The 20,890-nt window shown below is 54.0% G+C and overlaps 3 protein-coding genes and 1 non-coding gene across 4 annotated transcripts; all 4 read right to left on the reverse strand.

Moving 5' to 3' along the window:
• Positions 1–10,624: 10,624 nt before the first annotated feature.
• On the reverse strand, positions 10,625–10,698 carry M406DRAFT_t45. The gene has a single exon. It is a non-coding gene; the product is annotated as a tRNA-Asn (tRNA).
• Positions 10,699–10,969: 271 nt separating this feature from the next.
• M406DRAFT_328682 (uncharacterized protein) lies at positions 10,970–14,439 on the reverse strand (the record flags this gene model as incomplete). Its single annotated transcript, XM_040920357.1, has 5 exons — positions 10,970–12,138; positions 12,223–12,381; positions 12,469–12,772; positions 12,841–13,327; positions 13,943–14,439. 5 exons carry the CDS (start codon positions 14,437–14,439, stop codon positions 10,970–10,972), a joined length of 2,616 nt encoding a protein of 871 aa, XP_040778572.1.
• Positions 14,440–15,791: 1,352 nt separating this feature from the next.
• M406DRAFT_220877 (uncharacterized protein) lies at positions 15,792–16,996 on the reverse strand (the record flags this gene model as incomplete). Its single annotated transcript, XM_040915577.1, has 3 exons — positions 15,792–15,954; positions 16,020–16,530; positions 16,630–16,996. Coding segments are annotated over 3 exons (1,041 nt in total), but the record flags the coding sequence as incomplete, so codon positions are not given.
• A 1,493-nt stretch (positions 16,997–18,489) lies between these two features.
• M406DRAFT_253504 (uncharacterized protein) lies at positions 18,490–19,653 on the reverse strand (the record flags this gene model as incomplete). Its single annotated transcript, XM_040916905.1, has 3 exons — positions 18,490–19,192; positions 19,269–19,526; positions 19,586–19,653. 3 exons carry the CDS (start codon positions 19,651–19,653, stop codon positions 18,490–18,492), a joined length of 1,029 nt encoding a protein of 342 aa, XP_040778574.1.
• Positions 19,654–20,890: the final 1,237 nt, after the last annotated feature.

Raw genomic sequence — 20,890 nt, forward strand, 5'->3', positions numbered from 1 at the left:
CCTTTTAGTAGCATAAGGACCCAGGACCCATTCCACTATATGTCTCACAAAACCACCACACTGGCTACCACGGCAGTGACTCGTTAAATCCTATCATATTTTCTCTTTACAATAAAAGACATGTATTCCAATGCGGTTTCCTCAACATTAGCTCCCTCTTCCCTCCTGTTTCTAATATCAACCTCATTCTGAACCTTCATGTATACTTTTTGCGTCGTCGATCAAATTGTCAATACACGAATGCTACATCAGGTTGTGTCCGTTGATCATGCTGGGGATTCCAAGTGGGTTTGACTGCAGTTTCCACATATCAAGTAATGCCTTAAGTTTCATCTTCTCACTACTTGGATTATTCGGTCAAAAACGAGGCAACGGCATTTCGAAATATCGTTACGAGTGTTACCTAGGTACTTTTCCAATCATTAGATTATTCGGTTGCAGGTACGGAATGGTCTCCATAAGTCAAAGGGGGGGGTTTCCGCCCACCCTGGTCAGCCACACCGCTTCTTCAACCCCCTTTAGTTTGATAGCGTTTTTTCATTCAATTGTATTCCAAACAACTTCATCTTTTCAGCAAATCCTCATATAATCATCATGAAGCCATACTCTGAATTTGAGCTAGATCAGGCTGTCGAAGCTGTCAGAAACGGCCTGTCTCAACGAAAAGCCTCGAGGCAATGGTGCATCCCAAGGACCACACTCCGAGATCGTTTAGAAGGAGCAACACCACATAAAACAGCCCACGAAAACCAGCAAAGGCTTTCAATTCCTCAAGAAAGGAAGCTAGTTGAATGAGTCCTTGTCCAGGAAAGCCTCGGGCTTCCACCAAGCCATTCAGAGCTAAGATACTTTGCTCAGAAGATTCTTCATATCCATGGCGATGATCAACCCCTTGGCACCAAGTGGACTAGCGCTTTTTTGAAGAGAAATCCAGAGATAAGGGTCCGGAGGACGAGGAGGATTGCCTCAGCTCGAACTAATGGCGCAACAACAGAGGTAATACGGCCTTGGTTTCGTCTCTTCGATCTTCCTCAGATCCAAGCTATTAAGCCAGCTAATCGATGGAATATGGATGAGGCTGGGATATTAGAGGGCCAAGGAGCGAATGGATTAGTCCTTAGTGGCTCTTCCTCACGTTCAATCCAAAAGAAAGAGCCTGGATCAAGAGCCTGGACCTCTTTCCTCGAGTGTATCTCTGCTACAGGTGCCTACCTCTTCCCTTTGGTTATCTTCAAGGGAAAAACAGTCCAACAGCAATGATTTCCTCTTCTTTTACAGCCTTTTGATAGCTGGAAGTTCACAGCTACTCAAAACGGATGGACAAACAATGCAATGGCCCTCGAGTAGCTGGAAAAGATCTTCATCCCAGGCAGCCAGCCAGCAGACCCCTTAGAAGCCAGACTATTGATCTTAGATGGCCACGGCAGCCATAAAACTGAGGAGTTTATGTAGCAATGCTATCAATACAACATCCTGTTGATCTACTTACCTCCTCATACCTCTCATGTACTTCAACCTCTTGATCTCGGAGTCTTCTCATCTCTCAAACGAGCCTATAGAACGAAAGTCAGCCTTGAGAACCAATGGGGGGATTCAACAGTCTTTGGCAAGCGAACTTTCCTCGAGTACTATCGCCAGGCTCGTATGGAAGGTCTTTCAAGCCAGAATATCAGGTCTGGATGGAAAGCAACTGGTCTGTGGCCTCTCAGGCTATCCAAACCACTCCTGAGCCCTCTTCTCCTTGAAAACAGCCAACCACACCTTCAAACTCAGTCAAATTCAGGCTCAGCACGATCAACAGCACCTCAGCTACCCCCCAAAGCTTCCTCACGCCAGCCAGCTTCCTTTTCAACTCCTCGAAAAGCTAAACAACTATACCAACAGCTACTACAGAACCGGAACCGTCTTTTATCAGTACCAGAGCAAGGTCTACTGTTCAGGAAGATAAAGAAAGCATATAGAGAGAGGGATATAGAGTTTGCTCAAGCCTTGGAAAGAAATAAGGCATTGGAAAAGCAAGTTGAAGCTATGAGGCCTACTAAAAGAAGAAAGGTTGATGTAAGCCCGAATTCGAAGTTTGCGGATATTGAGGCTATACAGAGGGCCCAAATAGCGGTCAATCAAGATGAGGATAGTCAGAATGAAGAGAACGATATCGAATTAGTTACTGATGAAGAGGATTGCATCGTGGTGAGCGAATAGTATGTAAAACTAATCAATATATATATATGTGTGGCAGTGGCCATAGGGGCCTTAGGTGAATGAGGCCTGGGTGGCCACCCTGACTCACTGGCCTGGGCCATTCAATGGAAAGGCAGTGAGTCGCCAGGTACGCTAGCTCAGTTGGGACTAGTGCTAATTGCCTTCTATATAGAAGGCAATTGGCAAGCGTGCCTTGAGATAGATTAATTGAAGAATCATCTTCCCTTCTACCATTTGTACAGCCCCTAGAGTGCCTTCTACAAGTGGTAGCTACGATCATACACTGCATTGAGGAATTCCTTGAGGATTCACCCCACGAAGCCACTGCGCTGACACGCCCACCTGGGAAATCAGCGGCCTTGGCAACCCAAAAACACCAAAAGCCCACTATCGTGAAGATCGTGGCACCAAAACAACAAGCCCTTGGCACCACGCTCACCTGAGACTGTGCCACGGACTTCCCTGACGCGTTACGCTCACCTGAGACCTCGCAAACAGGCGTTTTCATCAAAAACACCACAAAAAACCATCAAAAACACGCCCACGGGCATTCACAAGCATTCACAGCTAAGCTGTTTTTTCCTTTTACCCCGTCGCTGGTGGAAGCCCTGGCAGTTGAAATCAGCAAGCACACTCTGATCCTCGCGAGCACCATAGACATCCTCGCGCAGACGCCACGAGTTACCCTGGTTACGGCACGCTCGCCTGAGAAGCCTAAACCATCCCCTAGCCTTCATATCCATCTGTTGCTTGTCGCCAATTGGCTTGATTAACAGCGATTCACTGTTGATTTTAACCCTGGCAAGACAATCAGACAAGCTGAGCTAACTATGAGCGGTTTCTCAAAGAACCCAACTCGACCACCTATCCACCGTGCTACCACAGCCGACCTGGCTGCCAGTCTGGCGACACAGCTAGGCAAAGACCCCAAACTTCTTCACGGACGCTCGACGAGTGAAGACGCGATGGCCTCTCGAGAAGAAGAGACCGCCAGTCAGGACAACCCGTTCCAGGCGGGAGACTACCATGGCAACAGCTCAGCACTGTTCGAGTCCCCTGCTGCGCAACGCGAGACTGGCACCCTCCAACACGAGGATCCTGAAGAACCAGCCAACTTCTCAAACAACCCTGCCTTCAAGGAGTATATTCGTTACATCAAGACGCAGGCTGACGACGCTAAGATAGCCGCGATCCACGCAAACCTGGAAATCAGGAAGACCTCGGAGGTCGTGGCGCGTCTTGAGACCCAGCAAGCCACGATAGCTATCAAACAAGGAGCCCTCGATACTCAAGTCGGTAAACAAACCGACATGCTAGCCCAGCTGATGCGTCACTTCAAGCTTGGCCCTGAAGCCACCGCTTCAGATATTCGCTTTCAGGCTAGCAATGGTAATCTACCCCCCGCTGTACCTGGCCCTTCACAAGGTCCAGCAGCCCCCCGACGAGCTGTCCACTATGGCGCTGGAGGAGGTGACCCTGATGATTCGGGTGACGACTCCGACGACCAAGGAAGCGGTGACGGAGGCTGTCGTCCTCCTGACAGGCCTCTAGGACCTGGATCAGGCAACCCCCGTAACCAGCGCGACGACACTCCGTTCTCTAACCGATCAAGCACCCAGCACGTTACTAAAATGAAGAGAGAGGAACTTGGAGTCTTCGACCCTGAATACAACGACCCCGAAGATGTTGGCATGGTTACAGTCGGCAAGGACCTCGTCTTCACTGATGTCTGGTCCTTTCTAGACCGTCTTGAGTCCCTCAAAGATGGCACGAATGATGCTGATATTGAGAACGAGATATTGCGCATGTTCAGCACCTTACTGCAAGGCGCTGCCATTTACTGGTGGACCAACGAGTTGACCAACACTAAGCGCGCCGAGCTTCGTCGAGGAGGATATGGCGTCGTCACCAATCTCCTGGCTCAGCGATTCGCCATGGAACCCACGCGTGCCACGCGAAAGTTCCGCGAAAGCTACCTGACCTTGAGAAACATTGCTGAGGACGAGTTTGCCCTGCGAAAGTTCATCCAGAAGAACCTCCGATACGCGCGCGGTATGGGCATTCTCGACCGCGAAAACCTCAACTGGAAGGGCGCCTTGAACGACATCTGGAGCAAGATGGATGAACGCATTCAGCACCACCTTGCCCCTCCTCGTCGCTACAACACCCTGGATGAGTATATGGAGGAGGTCGAGCAGGCCAAGAGCATCTTGGTCAACATCGCTGATCGACGCTACCCTGAGTACTACAGAGGAAAGGGTAGTCGTCGAGACCGTTCCCCAGCCCGCAAGTACGACTCTCGCACCAGCAGCAACCGCCGCGACGACCGAGATCGTCGAGATAACCGCGATCGTGATCGCGGAAGGGATCGTGATCATGACCGCCGCGACAAAGATCGGTCAAGCTATCGTGACAAGAGCGTGACTCGTTCCTCAAGGTACGAGCCTCGAGATCGCGATTCATACCAAAACCGGGACTCCAACCGCGACAAGCCTCGGGATCGCAACCGCAACCGTGATTACGATCGGTCCAGGAAGGATGGCAAGTCTGAGGATCGCAAGAAACGCGACTGGAGTCGCCCAGCAACCTCCGACAAAAAGAAAGCCTACAACGTTACCGAGGACAAGGGTGAAGACACGCCCTCTGAGGACGACAGTGACGACCTACCTTCGCCTGGCGATAGGCAGGTACACTGGATCGATAGTCCTGGACGATCGCCCTCGCCAACCTCGTCATACTACTCTCGATCGCCTAGCCCTGTAGGCCGCGTCTACAACCTACGCGAAGTCGACCACCCAGTCAACCGCACGTGTATCTTCTGTGACAGAGAGTTTGATTCTCGAAGCCAGATGTTCCAGCACGTGGGCGCTTGCCAGGATCGAGACCAGAAGACGAACGTCTTCAAAGAGGTCAAGAGACGTCTGAAGCACGCTATGTCTTTTGGAACTACTTCGCCTGAGACAAGCATACCACCGGTCCAATACCGTGATGAAGACATCCTCACGGAAGCCACGCCCGAAAAGCAGCCGAACGAGCCTATCGGCGGTTACACTCACATGAAAATCACCGTACGAGCTACTCCCACCGGACCTGATATGACCCTCTGCAAAGACACTGGCACTGGTCACGACTTGGTGGACCGACAGTTCCTCAGTCAGTTCCCTGCCGCTGAGGTCTCGGTCCACAAGCCTCAAAAGATCGGGGGTGTGGGAAAGGGCACGATCACGCTGTCCAAATACGCTGAATGGGACTTCTACGCCTGTGGCAGGCGTGCCGACGGCTCTCCTGGACTGCTGTGCCAGCGTGCTGGGGCATGGATCGTGGATGACCTACCCGCTGGAGCCCTTATCGGCAACGGATGGCTCAAAGCCCGCAAGGCCATCATCAACTACGAGGACCAGGCCATCACATACCCAGGGCAAGGCAACTTCCAGGTGCCTTTCGAGGTCCAGCGTCAGGCCCTCTCACCTACTGTGCGAAAGGTGAGGATGGCCCACGCCTATGTTGTCAGCCCTGGCGAGACTGCTCAGGTGGCTGTGAAATACGCTGAACTGCCCAAAGGCCGCTCATTCTCTTTCACATCAACCCACGGGACCGCGCTGAACGCGCAGGTCGATGCTTCTTCACCCCCTGTAGTAGCCCTGCACAATGCTACGGAGGGAGCTGTCAAGATCCCCAAAGGCACGCGGATGGGCACTATCCACGAGTGTGAGGACACTGGATGGTTCAAAGCTACCTTTAAGGGCGCTGTAAAGGCCCTGGCAGTGGCAGCTGCCTTGGGAGGACTGGCGTCGACCTACCAGCCAGCCGACACCCACGCGATAGGTGCACACGACGTGCAATTCGCGTCTTCATTGAGGATTCCTGTTGGTCAGGTGGCAGTGAACGGAGAGTTCGACCTCACACCAGAGATCATCGCGACAGCCAAGGGTGCAGAAACGGAGACACGCCCGATTAGCGACTTCCTGTACGAAAAAGGCCTATCCTCCACGCCTTACAGCGACGCTGTTTGTCAGTCCCTAGGCGATATGGGAATGGCCTATGGTATCAACCTTTCCGCGAATACCGAGGCTCTACCGTCCGACGACCACGACCTCGACACACGGAAACCTTCGACCATCATCAAGGGATCTCTGGGGATCAAGGCCCCAGACGAAGCTCCAGCTATGGTCCTCGACAACGGCGTTCGCGTCTGTTCGCAGGACCCCGTCAAAGCTCGACAGTTCAAGAAGATTGTCGAGAAGTACCCGGCTGTATGGGAAAACAAAGGCCCTCTTGACATGCCAGAGGACCAGATGATGAAGATTCCCTTGATGGAGGGATGGCAGCACGCGAAGCTGAATCGCCCCCGTTACCCTGTTTCTCGCAAAGATGAGAAGTTCATCGACCAGGTACACGAGGATATGCACGAAGCTGGCCGCCTCGAATTCGCTGACGACGTCTGCCCGTTCGCATTGCCAATCTTCGTGGTCTGGCGTACGGTACACGGGAAGGAAAAGGGCCGCATCGTCGCGGACCTCAGAGCCCTTAACAAGTGGGCAGTACCTGACAACTACCCCCTTCCTCTTCAGTCAGACGTAATTGAAGCTATACGCGGTAAACAATACATCACAGTCATCGACGCCACAGCTTTCTTCTACCAGTTCCCTGTCCACCCAGAATACCGAGACCGTCAGACCATGGTCACGCACCGTGGCCTTGAGCGACCAACAGTAGCCCTGATGGGCTACCGCAACTCGCCCGCTCACGCTCAAAGATACATGGACAGGCTACTTCGTGACCACAGGCACTTCGTCAAGGCATTTATCGACGACATCGTGATCTTCTCAGATTCGTTTGAGGACCACCTGAAGCACCTCGACGTCGCCCTGAACATCTTCGACAGGAAGGGAATCTCTATTTCTCCCACAAAGAGTCACATCGGTTTCCCCTCAGTCGAACTTCTTGGCTTCTATGTCGACGCGCTTGGCCTGTCTACCACGAAGGAACGCACTGAGGCCTTTCGGAAGATGACCTTCCCTAGAAACCTCAAGGACCTCGAAACCTACCTTGGCGCAACCGGTTTCCTACGAACGATGATCCCGTACTACGCGCAGCTCGTGGAACCGCTTCAACTGCGAAAGACAGCGCTGCTGGCTGAAGGCCGTAAGCTTGGAAAAATCACACCTGGGAAGAAGTCGCAGCGTCAAGCTTATACACGTCGCACATACTACGAGCCAACAGACGCTGAAAAGATAGCTTTCGAGGACCTACAGAACACTATCTGCAGAAAGATGCGCTTGTACCATATGGAACCATTGCAGAAGCTGTTTATCCAAGTAGATGGATGCTTGCAACGAGGATTTGGCGTAATGATCTTTCAGTTGAAGGAAGACTATATCTGGCAACCTGGCAAGCCGATCCCCTCGCACGCTATCAAACCAGTAATGTTCCTCAGCCGCTGCTTGACGAAAGCTGAAATGAACTACGGTCCCTCTGAGCAAGAGGTTGCGTGTCTGATCTGAGCAACGAAACGCCTGCGCAAGCTGATTCAATCAAACCAAGCGCAGCCTGTAGTTGTCCTCACAGATCACGACGCCACGCGTAGCATCGTTACCCAAACGCGCCTTGACACCTCGTCTACAGACCGTGCTAACCGACGTCTTGTCAACGCCTCCATCTACCTCAGCCAGTACCAGTTCGACATTCACCACCTGGCTGGGAAGCTCAACTATGTCCCTGATGCCTTGTCAAGGCTGTCTGCAACAGGAGATGCGGAGGCGCGATGGAGCGACGAACCAGCCACTCTCGACACAGTAGTTGATGATCTACCCACAGTCTTCCTTGTCTTGTCGGAAGCACAAATATCTGAGGATATGCGACAGCGCTTCTGGCGAGGATACAAGGAGGATACAGTCTATAGGAACATCATCACAGACCTGACAAAGGTCGGTTCAGCCGGAAAGAAGCCTCCTACCTTGGTAAACAATGAGAACATTGTCTCTGCTTCTAAGCCCGGCCACCCATTCCGCCTGAAGGACCAACTGTTGTACAACTACGACAATGATGGAAAAGAACGCCTTGTCGTTCCACGACCTCTGGTGCAGGAACTTCTACGCGACGCACACGACGATAAGCACTACTTTGGCAGAGACCGCATGATGGCTGAGTTGGATGGTCTTCACTTCAGGAAGAAGCGACTGCTTGTCTCACAGTATGTCGATCACTGCCACGAGTGTGGCGCTCAGAAGAAGCAAAACCAGAAGCCAGCAGGTTTACTCCAACCGATTCAGGCCCCCTCTGAACCTATGCATACGATCTCCCTCGACTTCATCCTTGGATTGCCCTCAGTCGAATCAACAGGCACCCCGTGGCAGGTAAAAGGCTCCAAAGCCTACAACTCGCTGATGCCCGTCACTTGCAAGACCTCCAAGAGGACTCTACTGATTCCAGGCCACTCAACCTACTCAGCCAAGCAATGGGGAGCTGTCCTGGGCAGACAGCTGCTGTTGAGCGACTGGGCATGCCCTCGAGCGATTATCTCTGACCGCGACGCCAAGTTCACCTCAGACTACTGGACGGGCCTATGGAAGGCCTTTGGCACGCGTCTACAGATGACTACAGCACACCACCCTCAGGCTGATGGAGCAGCTGAACGAAAGAATCAGGATGTCGAGCTGGCTATCAGATACCACGCTGCTGAACACCCTGACGAGGTTTGGATAGACCTAATTCCCTCTTTGCAGTGGAATCTGAACAACTCACACCAACGCTCCATTGACGCGAGCCCTCACGAGTTTCTGTTCGGATTCAAGATCCAGTCACCGTCCGACCGATTAGTCAACATCACCAAACAACTGTCCGAGATACGCTTTATGCGTGAACACCTGCGAAAAGACGCGCAACTGGCTATGGATATCGTCGCAGCAGACAACAAACGCACGTACGATGCCAAACACCGACACGAAGAATACGAGAAGAGCGACAAAGTCTGGCTAAAACTTGGCAAGGCATACAAGCCACTGCTGCGCCAGGCCAACAAGACACAGGCTCTTCGCGAAGGCCCTTTTACGATCATCAGAAAAGTGTCACCTTTGGCTTATGAACTTGACTTCAAAACTGGTGACCGTGATGCTGACGTTCAAGTACACCCAGTGGTCAGCATTCAGTACCTGAGTCGGTACAAGCCTACCGACGACCCCTTCAACCGCCAGCTACCTGAGCCTGGCCCGATCGAGCACAACGAAGACAGCGATGACTCAATTGGACCTGATGAGGACTACTACGAAGTCGATTGCATCGTAGACAAGAAGATCGAGCGACGAGGTGGCAAGAATACAGTGCGATATCTGGTGCGATGGAAGGGATGGTCCTCGCGGCACGATCGCTGGAAGGATTTGAGAAGCCTTAAGTGCCCTGGCCTCATCGAGGAATACGAACGCGCACACCCCGACAAGGCTACAGAAATCCTCGTGAAAGACAGCCCAGCTGACCCCGTGAAGAGAAAGCGCGGCCGGCCTTCCAAGAAACTGTTGCCTGACGGCAATGAGGATGGAGAAGCCGTGCCAGCACGGAGGAAGCGAGGTCGGCCTGCCAAGGGCACAGCCTCCCCGGCTGTCAACATTGACGCGTCTGACAACGCGTCTGGAGGCCTCCCTGAGCCTGAAAAGGATGGAAAACAGGGCCCTGAGACCTCTCCTGGCCTCCGAAGAAGCGCGAGACTGACACGTGGACACGTGACCCCTAGATAGCTGCTGAGGACAGCAGGAACGTTTTTCCGTGGCCGGCACTTGTGGCAGTGGCCATAGGGGCCTTAGGTGAATGAGGCCTGGGTGGCCACCCTGACTCACTGGCCTGGGCCATTCAATGGAAAGGCAGTGAGTCGCCAGGTACGCTAGCTCAGTTGGGACTAGTGCTAATTGCCTTCTATATAGAAGGCAATTGGCAAGCGTGCCTTGAGATAGATTAATTGAAGAATCATCTTCCCTTCTACCATTTGTACAGCCCCTAGAGTGCCTTCTACAATATGTGTATATATGTGGTGTGGCTGACCAGGGTGGGCGGAAACTACGGATGGGCGGAAACCCCCCCCTTTGACTTATCTCGCATAATAGTTCAGCTCCAAAGTCGGATGTTTGTGTATTGCAAAAGTTTTACACATTGATTGAACATTTCTTTCTCAAAGTGCCCAGCCTGTGTATCTTCTCCGTATGCGCATAGACGTATCAATGCTTCTCTTCTTGTAAGTTGCTCATTACTGAGTCTTGCTTTCCCGCTGCTAGTTACTCTAATTCTGAAAACCGATACGCTAAGGAGCAACTTTTTTAGCCAATCCAACTCTGACAAATGAGCCTTTAGCAACAGGGCCTTCGACAAGATAGATACAATTTCTAGGAACTTGGATAGCAAGGAAAAACAAAAATGGAAAGAAAAAGAAGAGATTCTCCCCCGCCTGGGATCGAACCAGGAATCTCTCGATTAACAGTCGAACGCCTTAGCCAATTAGGCCACGGAGGATGGTGATCGATATCAACCTGCAAAATGCCTCATCTCATATACCCACTTCGTAGTTTGACGCTACCAATTACGTAACTTCAGCGCATGAAGTTTTCTTTATCCTAGACGAGGCAGGTCTTGAAAACAGCGCGCTGATTTTATTTTTATTTAAAGTTGAGTTATTGCCTTCATATAGTCCTTCTCCTTATACTCAATCTATTCCGTTTATATGGGTATCAATTGTAGATCACACACACTGCACCAGATCTATAGCACCGCCCTTCCTCTCTCATCACGGCCGCAGATACGCCCCCTTGGTTCCTCCCCCTCCCCCGGCCCCCGTCTCCAGGTCGTCCTCAGCAAGATACTCCTTCCTGCCCGGGCTGGACACATGCGACAGCGTCCTCGACAGCGCGCTGACGCCCGACGCTTTCGTGTATTGCCTGTACATCTTGCCCTCGCCACCGCCACCGTCATCCGCCTCGCCGCGCCACACGACTGTCTCGTTACTCCTGCCGGCTAGGGGCATAGAGCGCTCGTACGAAGGCCGCATGTCGAGGGCACGGGCTGCTGTGGGCGGCGGCACAGGAACCTGCGAGCCATTCTTCCCCCACCTTCTATTACCACTATTATTGTAGTGCCTCTTTGTAAAGGCGTAAAAGGTCTCGGCAGCCTTGGTGATGTCGACGACGGTAAAGGCCATGAGGATGAACACCATCGAGATGGCCAGACCTCCACCAAAGGTCCAGGTGGCGACATACGTGGGCGAGAGGCCGTCGCTCCAGGTGTCAATACTGATACCAAAGTAGGCGGCAATAAAAGACATGGGCATGAAGATGATGGTCACGATGGTGAAGACCATGACCGTCTGGCCCTCTTTAGCGGCGGACAGCGCCTGCTCGCTCGAGAAGCGCGCCTCCAGCGCGTTGGAGTGCTTTTGTTTGAGGTCCAGCAGGTCTGTCAGACTCTTGTACAGCCGGTCTGCCTGCTCGTCCATGGCGTCGATGTCCCGCTTGTGCACCTTGAGCCGCCGTTCTTGGTCCAGCGTGCGCTTGCGAATGTCCAGAACGAAGTTGCTGACCTTGCGGCTCGAGCTGTGGCCCGCGCTGAGCTCGTCGATCAGGCAGCTCCGCAGGTCTCCGAGAGTGAACAGCTGCGAATTGAGAACCATCGTCAGGATGTTGAGCTCGTCGCGTATGTCCCTGACCTCGGTCAACAGTGACGTCTCCGTCCTGATGTCCAGCAGGGGGTCGAACGATTCGTGCTCGTTCGTCTTGTGCTTGCGCAGGCTGTCACGAAGCTTGGACCGGCGCTTGGGCCGCAGCCACTGTGTAGACTGTGTTGATGCCTGTTCGAATCGGTGGAACAGCTGCGTCAGCTCCTCAGTGGCGCTGCCCACCGAGCTCTCAAACATGTCGAGAAACTGGTAGTTCTGATCGTCTGACCGGTGACGCGAAAACACTGCCCGGCGGGTTGTTAATGACGATGTCTGCTGTTGGTGGCCATAGAGGACCACCTCAAAGCACAAAATAAAGGTTCACTTACTTCCAGAGCAACGGCTCGAGATCAAGATGGCAAGATCGTAGACTGACCGTATCGGTGGTCGGGTCTTCGCATTCATCTCCTCCACGATACCATCCAGCACGTTCAAGGGGTCTTTGACGTGGTGCTCCCAGCGGCCCGGGAAACATGTCACAACAAGATCTAGAGGATGTGGGGGGCTCTTGTTAGCCTGGGATGCCCATACTCTTGGATCGAGGCCCATAGTAATTATGATGCAGAATAATTTACCTTTCCCGAGTACAAACAGCCATAGCTGGTCGACCATGAACACCTTGCGCTGTTGGCCGGTGCTCTCGCAGTACCGGTAGACCACCTGGTCTCTGTCACGGGCGCTGGTGTCCATGCCATGGTAGAAGAATTGATCTAGGGTCCGTCGCGGGTGGATCTGCGGCGTCCCTGGTAGGTAGGCCTGCAGGAGCAGCATATTGGGCGAGGTGCTTGACGTTGTGGCGTGGTCTGCTGCGCCCACGAGCTTCACTGCGTCTGTCATCTTCTGCCGCCCTTCGTCTGTCTCGTAGTGCAGATACGGCATCTAAATATGATGGACATTAGCAGTTTTGTCATCGTATGCTATGGCATCATCATGGTGCAGGTACGTACAAAGAGCACTATCTTGCCGTCCCCGCCTGGCATCTTGGGGGAGAGGGTCATCTGGGACAAGTTGCTTGAGCTCCGCCGGACCGGAGAGGGCCTAATGTCCAACATATCATGGTCAGATCCTGATGATTCATCGCTCGGGTGCAGCGACGAGATGCGCTGACAGAACGGTCGCATGAAGTTGGCGTGCGGTAGCGGGCCGCGGTGCTCCTGCTCAAAACACTTGGCCAGCGCCTTGTAGCTCTCGAGATCCCGACAGCCAGACTCGGTAAACCACTTGGTGAGCAGGGTCTCCACCCAGGTGATGTTGTTGGTCGGGAGATGAATCCAACGAAAGTCGTTCTCGCCTCTGGCGCTGTTGGTCCAGGCCGGAACCTTGGGCTTGTTGCTCTTCTGGTTCCAGCCGTACAGGACGTCATGGACGGGGTGCTTGAAGATGCGCTGCTTCTCTCCAAATTGCTTGAACTCGACCACAGTGGCGTTGAAGGCCCTGCAAGCGTCCTGGACTACGCGGGGAAGCCTGTCGCTGTTTCGGACGGGCGACAGCAGCTCGACAAGCTGGTAGTGGCCCTTCTCGGCGGCGCAGAGCCAGGGGGCGCGGGCGAAGCCGTCCTTGAGGCTCAAATCGGCATCGCTCCGGGCGAGGATGGCGTGCACCACGTCCTCGAAGCCGTTGAAGGCGGCCCAGTGCAGGGCGGTCATGCCGTTGGACAAGGTGGCGTTGACAGCGGCGCCGGCCTCGAGCAGCAGCTCGACAACGGAGGCCAGGCCCTTCTGGGCGGCGTTGTGTAGCGGGGTCCAGCCGCCGTCGCTCACGGCGCGGGCGTCTGCGTTGTAGGCGAGCAGGAGCCTCATGATGTCGTCTGTGCGGGCCGGATCGCTACTGTCGACGGCCAGGTGCAGCGCGGTGCGGCCGCGGTTGTTCTGGGCCGAGACGTCGGCGCCGCTGCCGAGCAGCATATCGGCCAGGTTGTAGAAGCCGTTGGTGGCAGCCCACAGGAGCGGTGTGCGCCCGATCTGGTCCCTGAGCTCGAGGTTGGCGCCGTGGCCCAGGAGCAGCTGGACGCAGTCCATGGTGCCGGAGGCCCAGGTCGCGGCGCTCGACTTTTCGGCGGCCAGGGCCAGCAGCGGCGTCCTGCCGTCCCGGTCCCTGGCGTCGACATAGGCGCCGCGGGCAAGGAGAATCGCGACGATGTCCCTGTGGCCCCTCCCGCTGGCCACGAGGAGCGGGGTCTGCCCGTTGCGGTCCCTCGCCTCCAGGTCAGGGCCCTGCGCCAGGAGCTCCAGCAGCACGGCAGTCTGGCCGCTCTGTGCCGCGCGGAACAGGGCAGGGAACTCATCGTCAGTAGACGGATCAACTTCGGCGCCATATCTAAGCAGGAGGCGGATGATCTCGAGGTTGTCGCGGGCCGAGGCCTTCTGCAGGGCCTTGCGCAGGGCGGCGCGGTCCTTGGTCGAGCCCCATGGCGACCCGTCCTTCAGGACGGAGCGGACCTTGTCCTCATTGCCGCGTGCAGAGGCGGCAAGGATATCACGGTGGCGCTGCTCCGGCTGGGTGCTGACGGTGCTGGCGTTGCTGGCGTGGCTCGATCTGTTGGCCATCGCAAGGGACGATAGACGGCTGGGCTTGCGTCCTTCCCTCTTTGTAGGGATAGCTCTGGACTGAAAGAGGGTATCTCAACCATGCCGTCTCTTTTTCTCTGTCGTTCTCTCTCTCTCCCTCGACGCGTCCGCGCCAGGGTGTCGCGGGGAGCACCGCAATGAAATACCAGTGCATCGCCTGCACGGGCAAGGCGAAGGTGGTCATCGCGTCGTGCCCCACTAGGCAAGGAGAATGGGACTCAGGACCGGAGGTGGGTATAACAGCGAGCCGGGGATCGCATGAAGACGTTGTCATGATTACTATGGTACGTGCCAAGATCTCCCACGAGGTCCCACAGCATTGCTACCACAGTTAATTGCGTGCAACATTGAGGTGTGCTGACAGCCAAAGGATTGCTCATCCAGAAGAGATCCAGGGACGCCTGGGCCGCTCGCAAGAATGGGTCGAGAGGAGACGGCGGATGTTATCCCATCTGCCGTCCGGAATGAATGCCCTGCTTGCGGACTAAATGCCCCTATTGATCCCTGGACTATATTCCGCGATCCTGGTCCTTGAGTACTGCGCAGCAAGGAAACTGCCTTTTTGGACCAGCTAATATGTGCTGCGTGTGTTGAGTCAGGAGCATTGGTGTGTGTGTGTGTGTGTGTGTGTGTGTGTGTGTGCTTGAGTGAGTGCATGCTGTTCATTCGATGCCCACCGCCTTGAAGAAAGGAAACACTGAAGAGAAAAAGAAAGACCAGAACATATCGACAAGGGTCGTGACAAGGGACAAGCCCTCCTATTTCGATCTTTGCAAGTGAGGTTGGTAAAATATTTCTGTGGTTGTCGTCGTCATGAGAGCTACTCCCAGCGCGCCCAGCACCGGGCTGAGGACAGAGCAGATCTGATGGGTGATCATCGTGCGGCCCGATCGCAGGTGTTTCTTGTCATGAACCAATCTGCATGTTTGGGTGTGTTTCTCGCATCGGAGAAAAAGGCCCCCTTGACGTTTGTTGTGGAAAAGTTAAAGTACCGAGAAGTGGGCCGCTACAGGGGAAGGAAACACCCCCCATTGCTCTTGCCAGATGAAGATTACATAGTACATAGCACTTTCCTTCATCATACCATACTGGCATCCAATTACATAAGCTTGACCAGAACGAATTTCCAAAAACCGTCATTGGGTTTAAAGTATGGATTTACTCAATCCTGCCTCAAACCACGGGATTCTACACAGGCTTATATGCTCTATAATAATGCGAAGTGCTTATGTAGGCACACTGACCCGAGTCGAGCATGTCTACCATCTACTGTATAAGTGTATGCAAGTCTAGAGGACGATAACCTCCCTCAGAGGACCCATTCAGAAGTGCTCCCACAGAGGTCGAGGCAGCTCAGAATGTAGCTGAGACCCCTTCTTCCTCAGATCGGCCTCCCGGATGCCAATATAGACACATTTCCTGGCCGGACTGGCCATCGTCACGGATCGGGACTCCAGGCCGTAATAGTCAGATATAGAATGCGTGAGCCAGCGCCTGTAACGAGCCTATTAGTCCTGCTACAAGGTACGTAGGTAGGTGAGCACGTGGGAGGATCATACTTGAAAGCACCACTCTCGTCATCCTCTCCCGACGAGGAGGAGTCAAAGATCATCCCGCGGTCGACAGGCCGATCATGCACCTCGCGGTGCGCCTTCTTCCACCCAGCCTCGCGCGCCACGCCCTTTCGCCCCACAAACACAATCTCGTCATCCGAGAAATCACTCTCGGATCCCTCGGCCTCTGCCGCCGCCTCCTCCTCACCCTCGCCGGCCCGGCTCGCAGCGAGGAATTGCCTCACGGGCTCCTCAAGTGAGCGTAACCACCCCTTTACGCCAGGGCTCTTCTTGACCGTGGCACGCAGGTCCTGTGGTACCCTGCCCCTCCCCGCAGCGCCGGCAGCAGCCGCCTTCTTCTTCCGCGAGGCTGCGCTCTTCTCCTCGACCTGTTGCCGCAGCCCACGGTCCCAGTATTGTGCGACGTGATAGGGGATGTGGTGGACTGGGTAGAGGGGTCTGGGCTCCCAATCGCTGGGTGTCGGTGGCTCGACGTTCGGGACATCGGTCAGGCGCGCTGTAGGGCGGAAGGGGAGAGAGCAAGTTTGAATAAGTATCAAGACAGTTTATACAGAGAAAGTCGCAGAAGAAAGGGGTGCACAAAGGAAGGTCTAACCCATATCCCAGCGACGTCTCTGCCGGCTCCCCTCCTTTCCCTTGAGCAACGCCTCCCTGCGCTTCATCGAGTCGCGACGCGAGGGAGGTCTGCGTGGAGGGAGAATGCACGCACCCGCGTGTGCCTCGTTGATGGCGATGGTGACACGTGCAGCCGCGGGCGCATTAGAATCCCGGTGGTGGTCATCGAGTGGGATGGCGAGGGGCGTCCCACCTATGCCGCGCGACTCGGGAGAGACACTGAGCGACTGAAGGGCTGAGATGGTCCATGCCTCGATGTCGATCGTACCAGAGGCGGAGTGGGTGTGCTGAGGGATGTTCTGTGCCTGCGACGGAGGCGGTTGCGATAGGGTGGTGGTGGGAGGAGGAGGCCGAGGAGGCGACGAGAGGTCCGGAGGAGGCGGCACAGCGCTGTACTTGCCAAAAGCCATGGTGGAACAGAGATGGAAGGGTCTTGTCTTGGCTGATATGAGGTCTAAGAAAGCCCGCCCGTTTGCAATCTTATTTCGGCGTCGACTGGACGCATCTGAATCTTGTTGAAGTGAAGTACAGAGACCTAAATACTACAGCAGTAGCAGCAGCAGCAGCCGAGGAGGAGGATAATGAATAATGGATGAGAGGGGAGGAGTTAGGAGGGAGACTAATAATGACACATGCGGCGGCGGATAAGGAGAAGGAGATAAGCTAAAGTGCTGCAACTAGTGGGCCGCTCACTGGGGCTATCTCAATGGACACTTCCTAGCGAGTACTTAAGTATCCTTAGAGTTCATCAGATGTGCTCTATGGCCAGGAGGGGGTTTAGTCACTCATGAGAAGGATCCAGGGATAAGCTAGGGCTGATGTGTCACCAGAAAAGAGGTATAAGTCTCTCAATCTAGGTACAGTCATGAATTAATTGTCTATCTGTCACTGCCGGTTGATCATTCTGAATGGCAAAAGGACAAGCAGACTAACTAACTGCTTGGCGGAAATGGTGCTGCTATCTTCTCGACTGAGTACGCTGGATGGGATCTCAACCTTATCGCCTTGTAGGGCTATATCAAACGGTCTCGTAGTCTTTGGTGATCAAGTCTAAGAGTCAAGGCCGGCATTCCGTTTTGCTGTCCCTCATCCTTGGTGTCGTCAGAGAGGCTGTGGCATTGTCTGCCATGAATCCATGTAAGCCGATTGGCCGCCTCGGTCTCGAGCAACCAACGCATATGAATTCGTCCAATAAAATGGCCACAATTTCTGAATTTCTTTTCTTTTTCTTCTTCTTCTTCTTTCTTGTATTTGCTATTCAAAGCTGTGTTATCGATGTCTTTCTACGACCAAGTCCCAACAGAGACCGTCAACCTTGCAACAAGATACGATATCTAAGAGCGCGAGCATGATCGGTGTAAGAATGCTTCCCACACAACCTTAGCGGATGACATCCTCGTAGTCAGATACTGTACATCAAAACAAACCCCAGTGCTTAGGGTCTAGTCCGCCCACAATGCCTATGATGTGTATGTTTTTCTCAGAAGTCAGACCTGTTGTAGCCCGAGAGCCCGAGCACGCCAATCTAGACAACATATGAAACGAGTAATGGGTCCTCCACATCCCACAATCTGTGTTATCACGGGGAGTCATTTCGCTCGTGTGAGCAGACTGCGTCTGCTTGTTTTCTGTCTCCAGCTAACTTGAATTTATCACAGCTTGTATGGTCTCTTGCCGCCCGATAGTAAGTTTCAGATCGTGAAATCTTTCTCTCTCTATGTGTGTGTTGGTATGTATATTTCGGTGACTTTCACGGTCGCGGTGACAGCTCCACAGCAGCAAGAAAGAAACAAGAATGGGAGGAAGGAAAAAGGCAGACAATTTTTTCAGCTTCGAGTCCTCAATGGCCATCATACCGGTGGATCGAAGAAGAATTGCCGATCCCTCCAGGTCTGAGCAGTGGCTGCGTCTCAGCTGCGGCGTCGCTGTCCTGCCGGTCGAGGATGTCGCCGAGCTGGTCCTGCGATGTGGCATAGTGCTCGGGATGGCCGGTGTACCTCGTGGGCGTGTTCTCATCCAGGCCGTTAGCGTAGACGCGAGACAGCGAGCGGGGCATCGGGGGTCTCGTAGGGTCGTCCGTTGATCCGTTTGACACGAACACGTAATACAGCGCCATGAACAGCAAAATGCCCTGCATGATGGCCGTGAGCAGGAAGATACCCCAAGTGCTCCAACCGGCCCAGCCTAGCCTAACCGCTAGGCTCGCCGCGAACAGCAGGCCGCCGGGAGTCTGGATGCACATCATGGGTATGCTCAGGCTGCCGACGTGCTTAAGGTGGTAGGTCATGGCGATCTGTGGGATATACTGGACGGCGGCCAGCCCGGCAGCCAGCACACCGTTGAAGATGGCCCAGCTGTTCAGGTGAGAGGGGTAGATGAGCACGATGACCGCACTGATGATGACGGTGAGCAGGATGTGGACGAGGACGACAGTAGCGACCATGACCGCGGTTTGCCACCTAGGCTCCTCCTCGGCATCCTCGAGCTCCTCCTCGGCGATGTTGGCGGTCGCATAGCGGAAGAAGACCAGGAACAAGATGAAGCTGCGCAGGGAGTTAGCACCACACGGCCTGGTCCTGCAAACGAAGCTGTCTTTAGACAGCCTTGGGGAGTACTGACATGAAGGCGAAGCAAGCCCACTGCACGCCTAGCTGTACAATGCCAAGCACCCCGGCCACGCACTCGAAGGTCTCCAGCTCTTGACAGCAACCGGCGTCCTGTATACTCTTGGGAAGGGTGAGGATGTTGGTGAACCCAGCGGTGGCCGAGGTCGTACCGAGCAGGACGAAATATGGAGAAATGCCCTCAGAGGTTCCGCGGGAGATGATTCGGTAGTGTTGGGGCATGTAGGAGATGAGCATCCCAATAACGATGATCCTGTTTCCCCCATTAGAAGACGCCGCGACTCGAGAGATGCCTTGGTGGTAGCTACATACACTGAGACAACGAGATTCACAAAGCCTGGATCGCGCAGGTCGCTGCACTTGTCCTCCAAGATGTCCATCGTGACGAAGGCTCGGGGCGCGACGCCCGCTTAGGCAAGCAGCCGTTGGGTCTGGTGGAAGGCGGCGGCGGACAGGTGCATGCAGTAGTCTAATTGTCGGGAAAGGCGTGCAAGACTTCGTTGTGGCTGACAAGAAGCAGAACAAACGGATCGTGGTGTGGAACACAAAGGCGACAGGAGGATATGGGAGAAGAAGTAGAGGAAGGGGAGAAGACGAAAGATGTGTTGTTCGGTCAAGTCGAGAGTTCGGACGTCACAGTCGACGTTGGAGACGCTGCAGGGACGAGACTAGAACCACCTAAAGCGGATGGCGCCTCGGCACGCTAGGGACAGGCACAAAGAAGCCAAGACCCAGCTCGATGACGGATAATCATAAGGCGACTTCTGAGAAAATGAGGACAGACGGATAGGCGTGATCTTGATGCCCTTCATGCAGCACAAGAGAAAAGGAGATGCTATTTGTACTGAACAGCACAGTTCACAGTATGGAGAAGAAAAGGAAGGAAGAGGTCAGTTGCCTTGGGACAAATAAGTCACGATGGGGGAGGCATACAATGGATGGTGGCAGGTGAGGTGGCAGCTGTACTTGGAATGTAGCTAGCTATGCAAGGTGCAGGTGCAGGCATGTCATTCCTGGTGGTGATGGGAACGGGGTCCTACCTCAGTACTCAAGTACGTACTATTTAACACATACTTTTCCGAGTACATACAGTGTACTACGGTTGCGTGGGCCCGAAATGCCAGCTAAGCTTCCCTACCGTGCCTTCTAGGCGATGACAACACCCTGCAGGGCCGGGGACAGGGAAGTTAAGCTTCAACCCACTCAAGCTGTGTCCTGCCCCTGCTTCTAGCACTGGCAGCCATCGCCCCTACCACGGCGAGTACTAAGCAGGTAGCGAGCAAGTCTTATTCTATCTAAACTTGGAGGTGAGTTGAGGCTATTCGAGGCAGTCCATCAAAGATGAAATTTCCGACTTCATACCGGAGAAACTTGTCATCAACAGATTATTTCAGGTCAATCTTCTATACTAGCAGGTTTTCCTGTGTTGGATTGATTGATTCCGGCTCGCTAGCTGTCACATTGAAAACCCCCGTTTCATGATTCTGTCCACATTAACTTGCTGTCTCAATTTTCCGCCAACATCGTGGGCTTACCATTACCATACCAACCAAAACAAAATCGACACGGAAAGCATCCTGCTTTCCGAGATTGAACATAAAATGGCCACATCGGACT

This window comes from Cryphonectria parasitica, assembly GCF_011745365.1.
Source record: "Cryphonectria parasitica EP155 unplaced genomic scaffold M406scaffold_3, whole genome shotgun sequence".
Classification (NCBI taxonomy): Eukaryota; Fungi; Ascomycota; class Sordariomycetes; order Diaporthales; family Cryphonectriaceae; genus Cryphonectria; species Cryphonectria parasitica.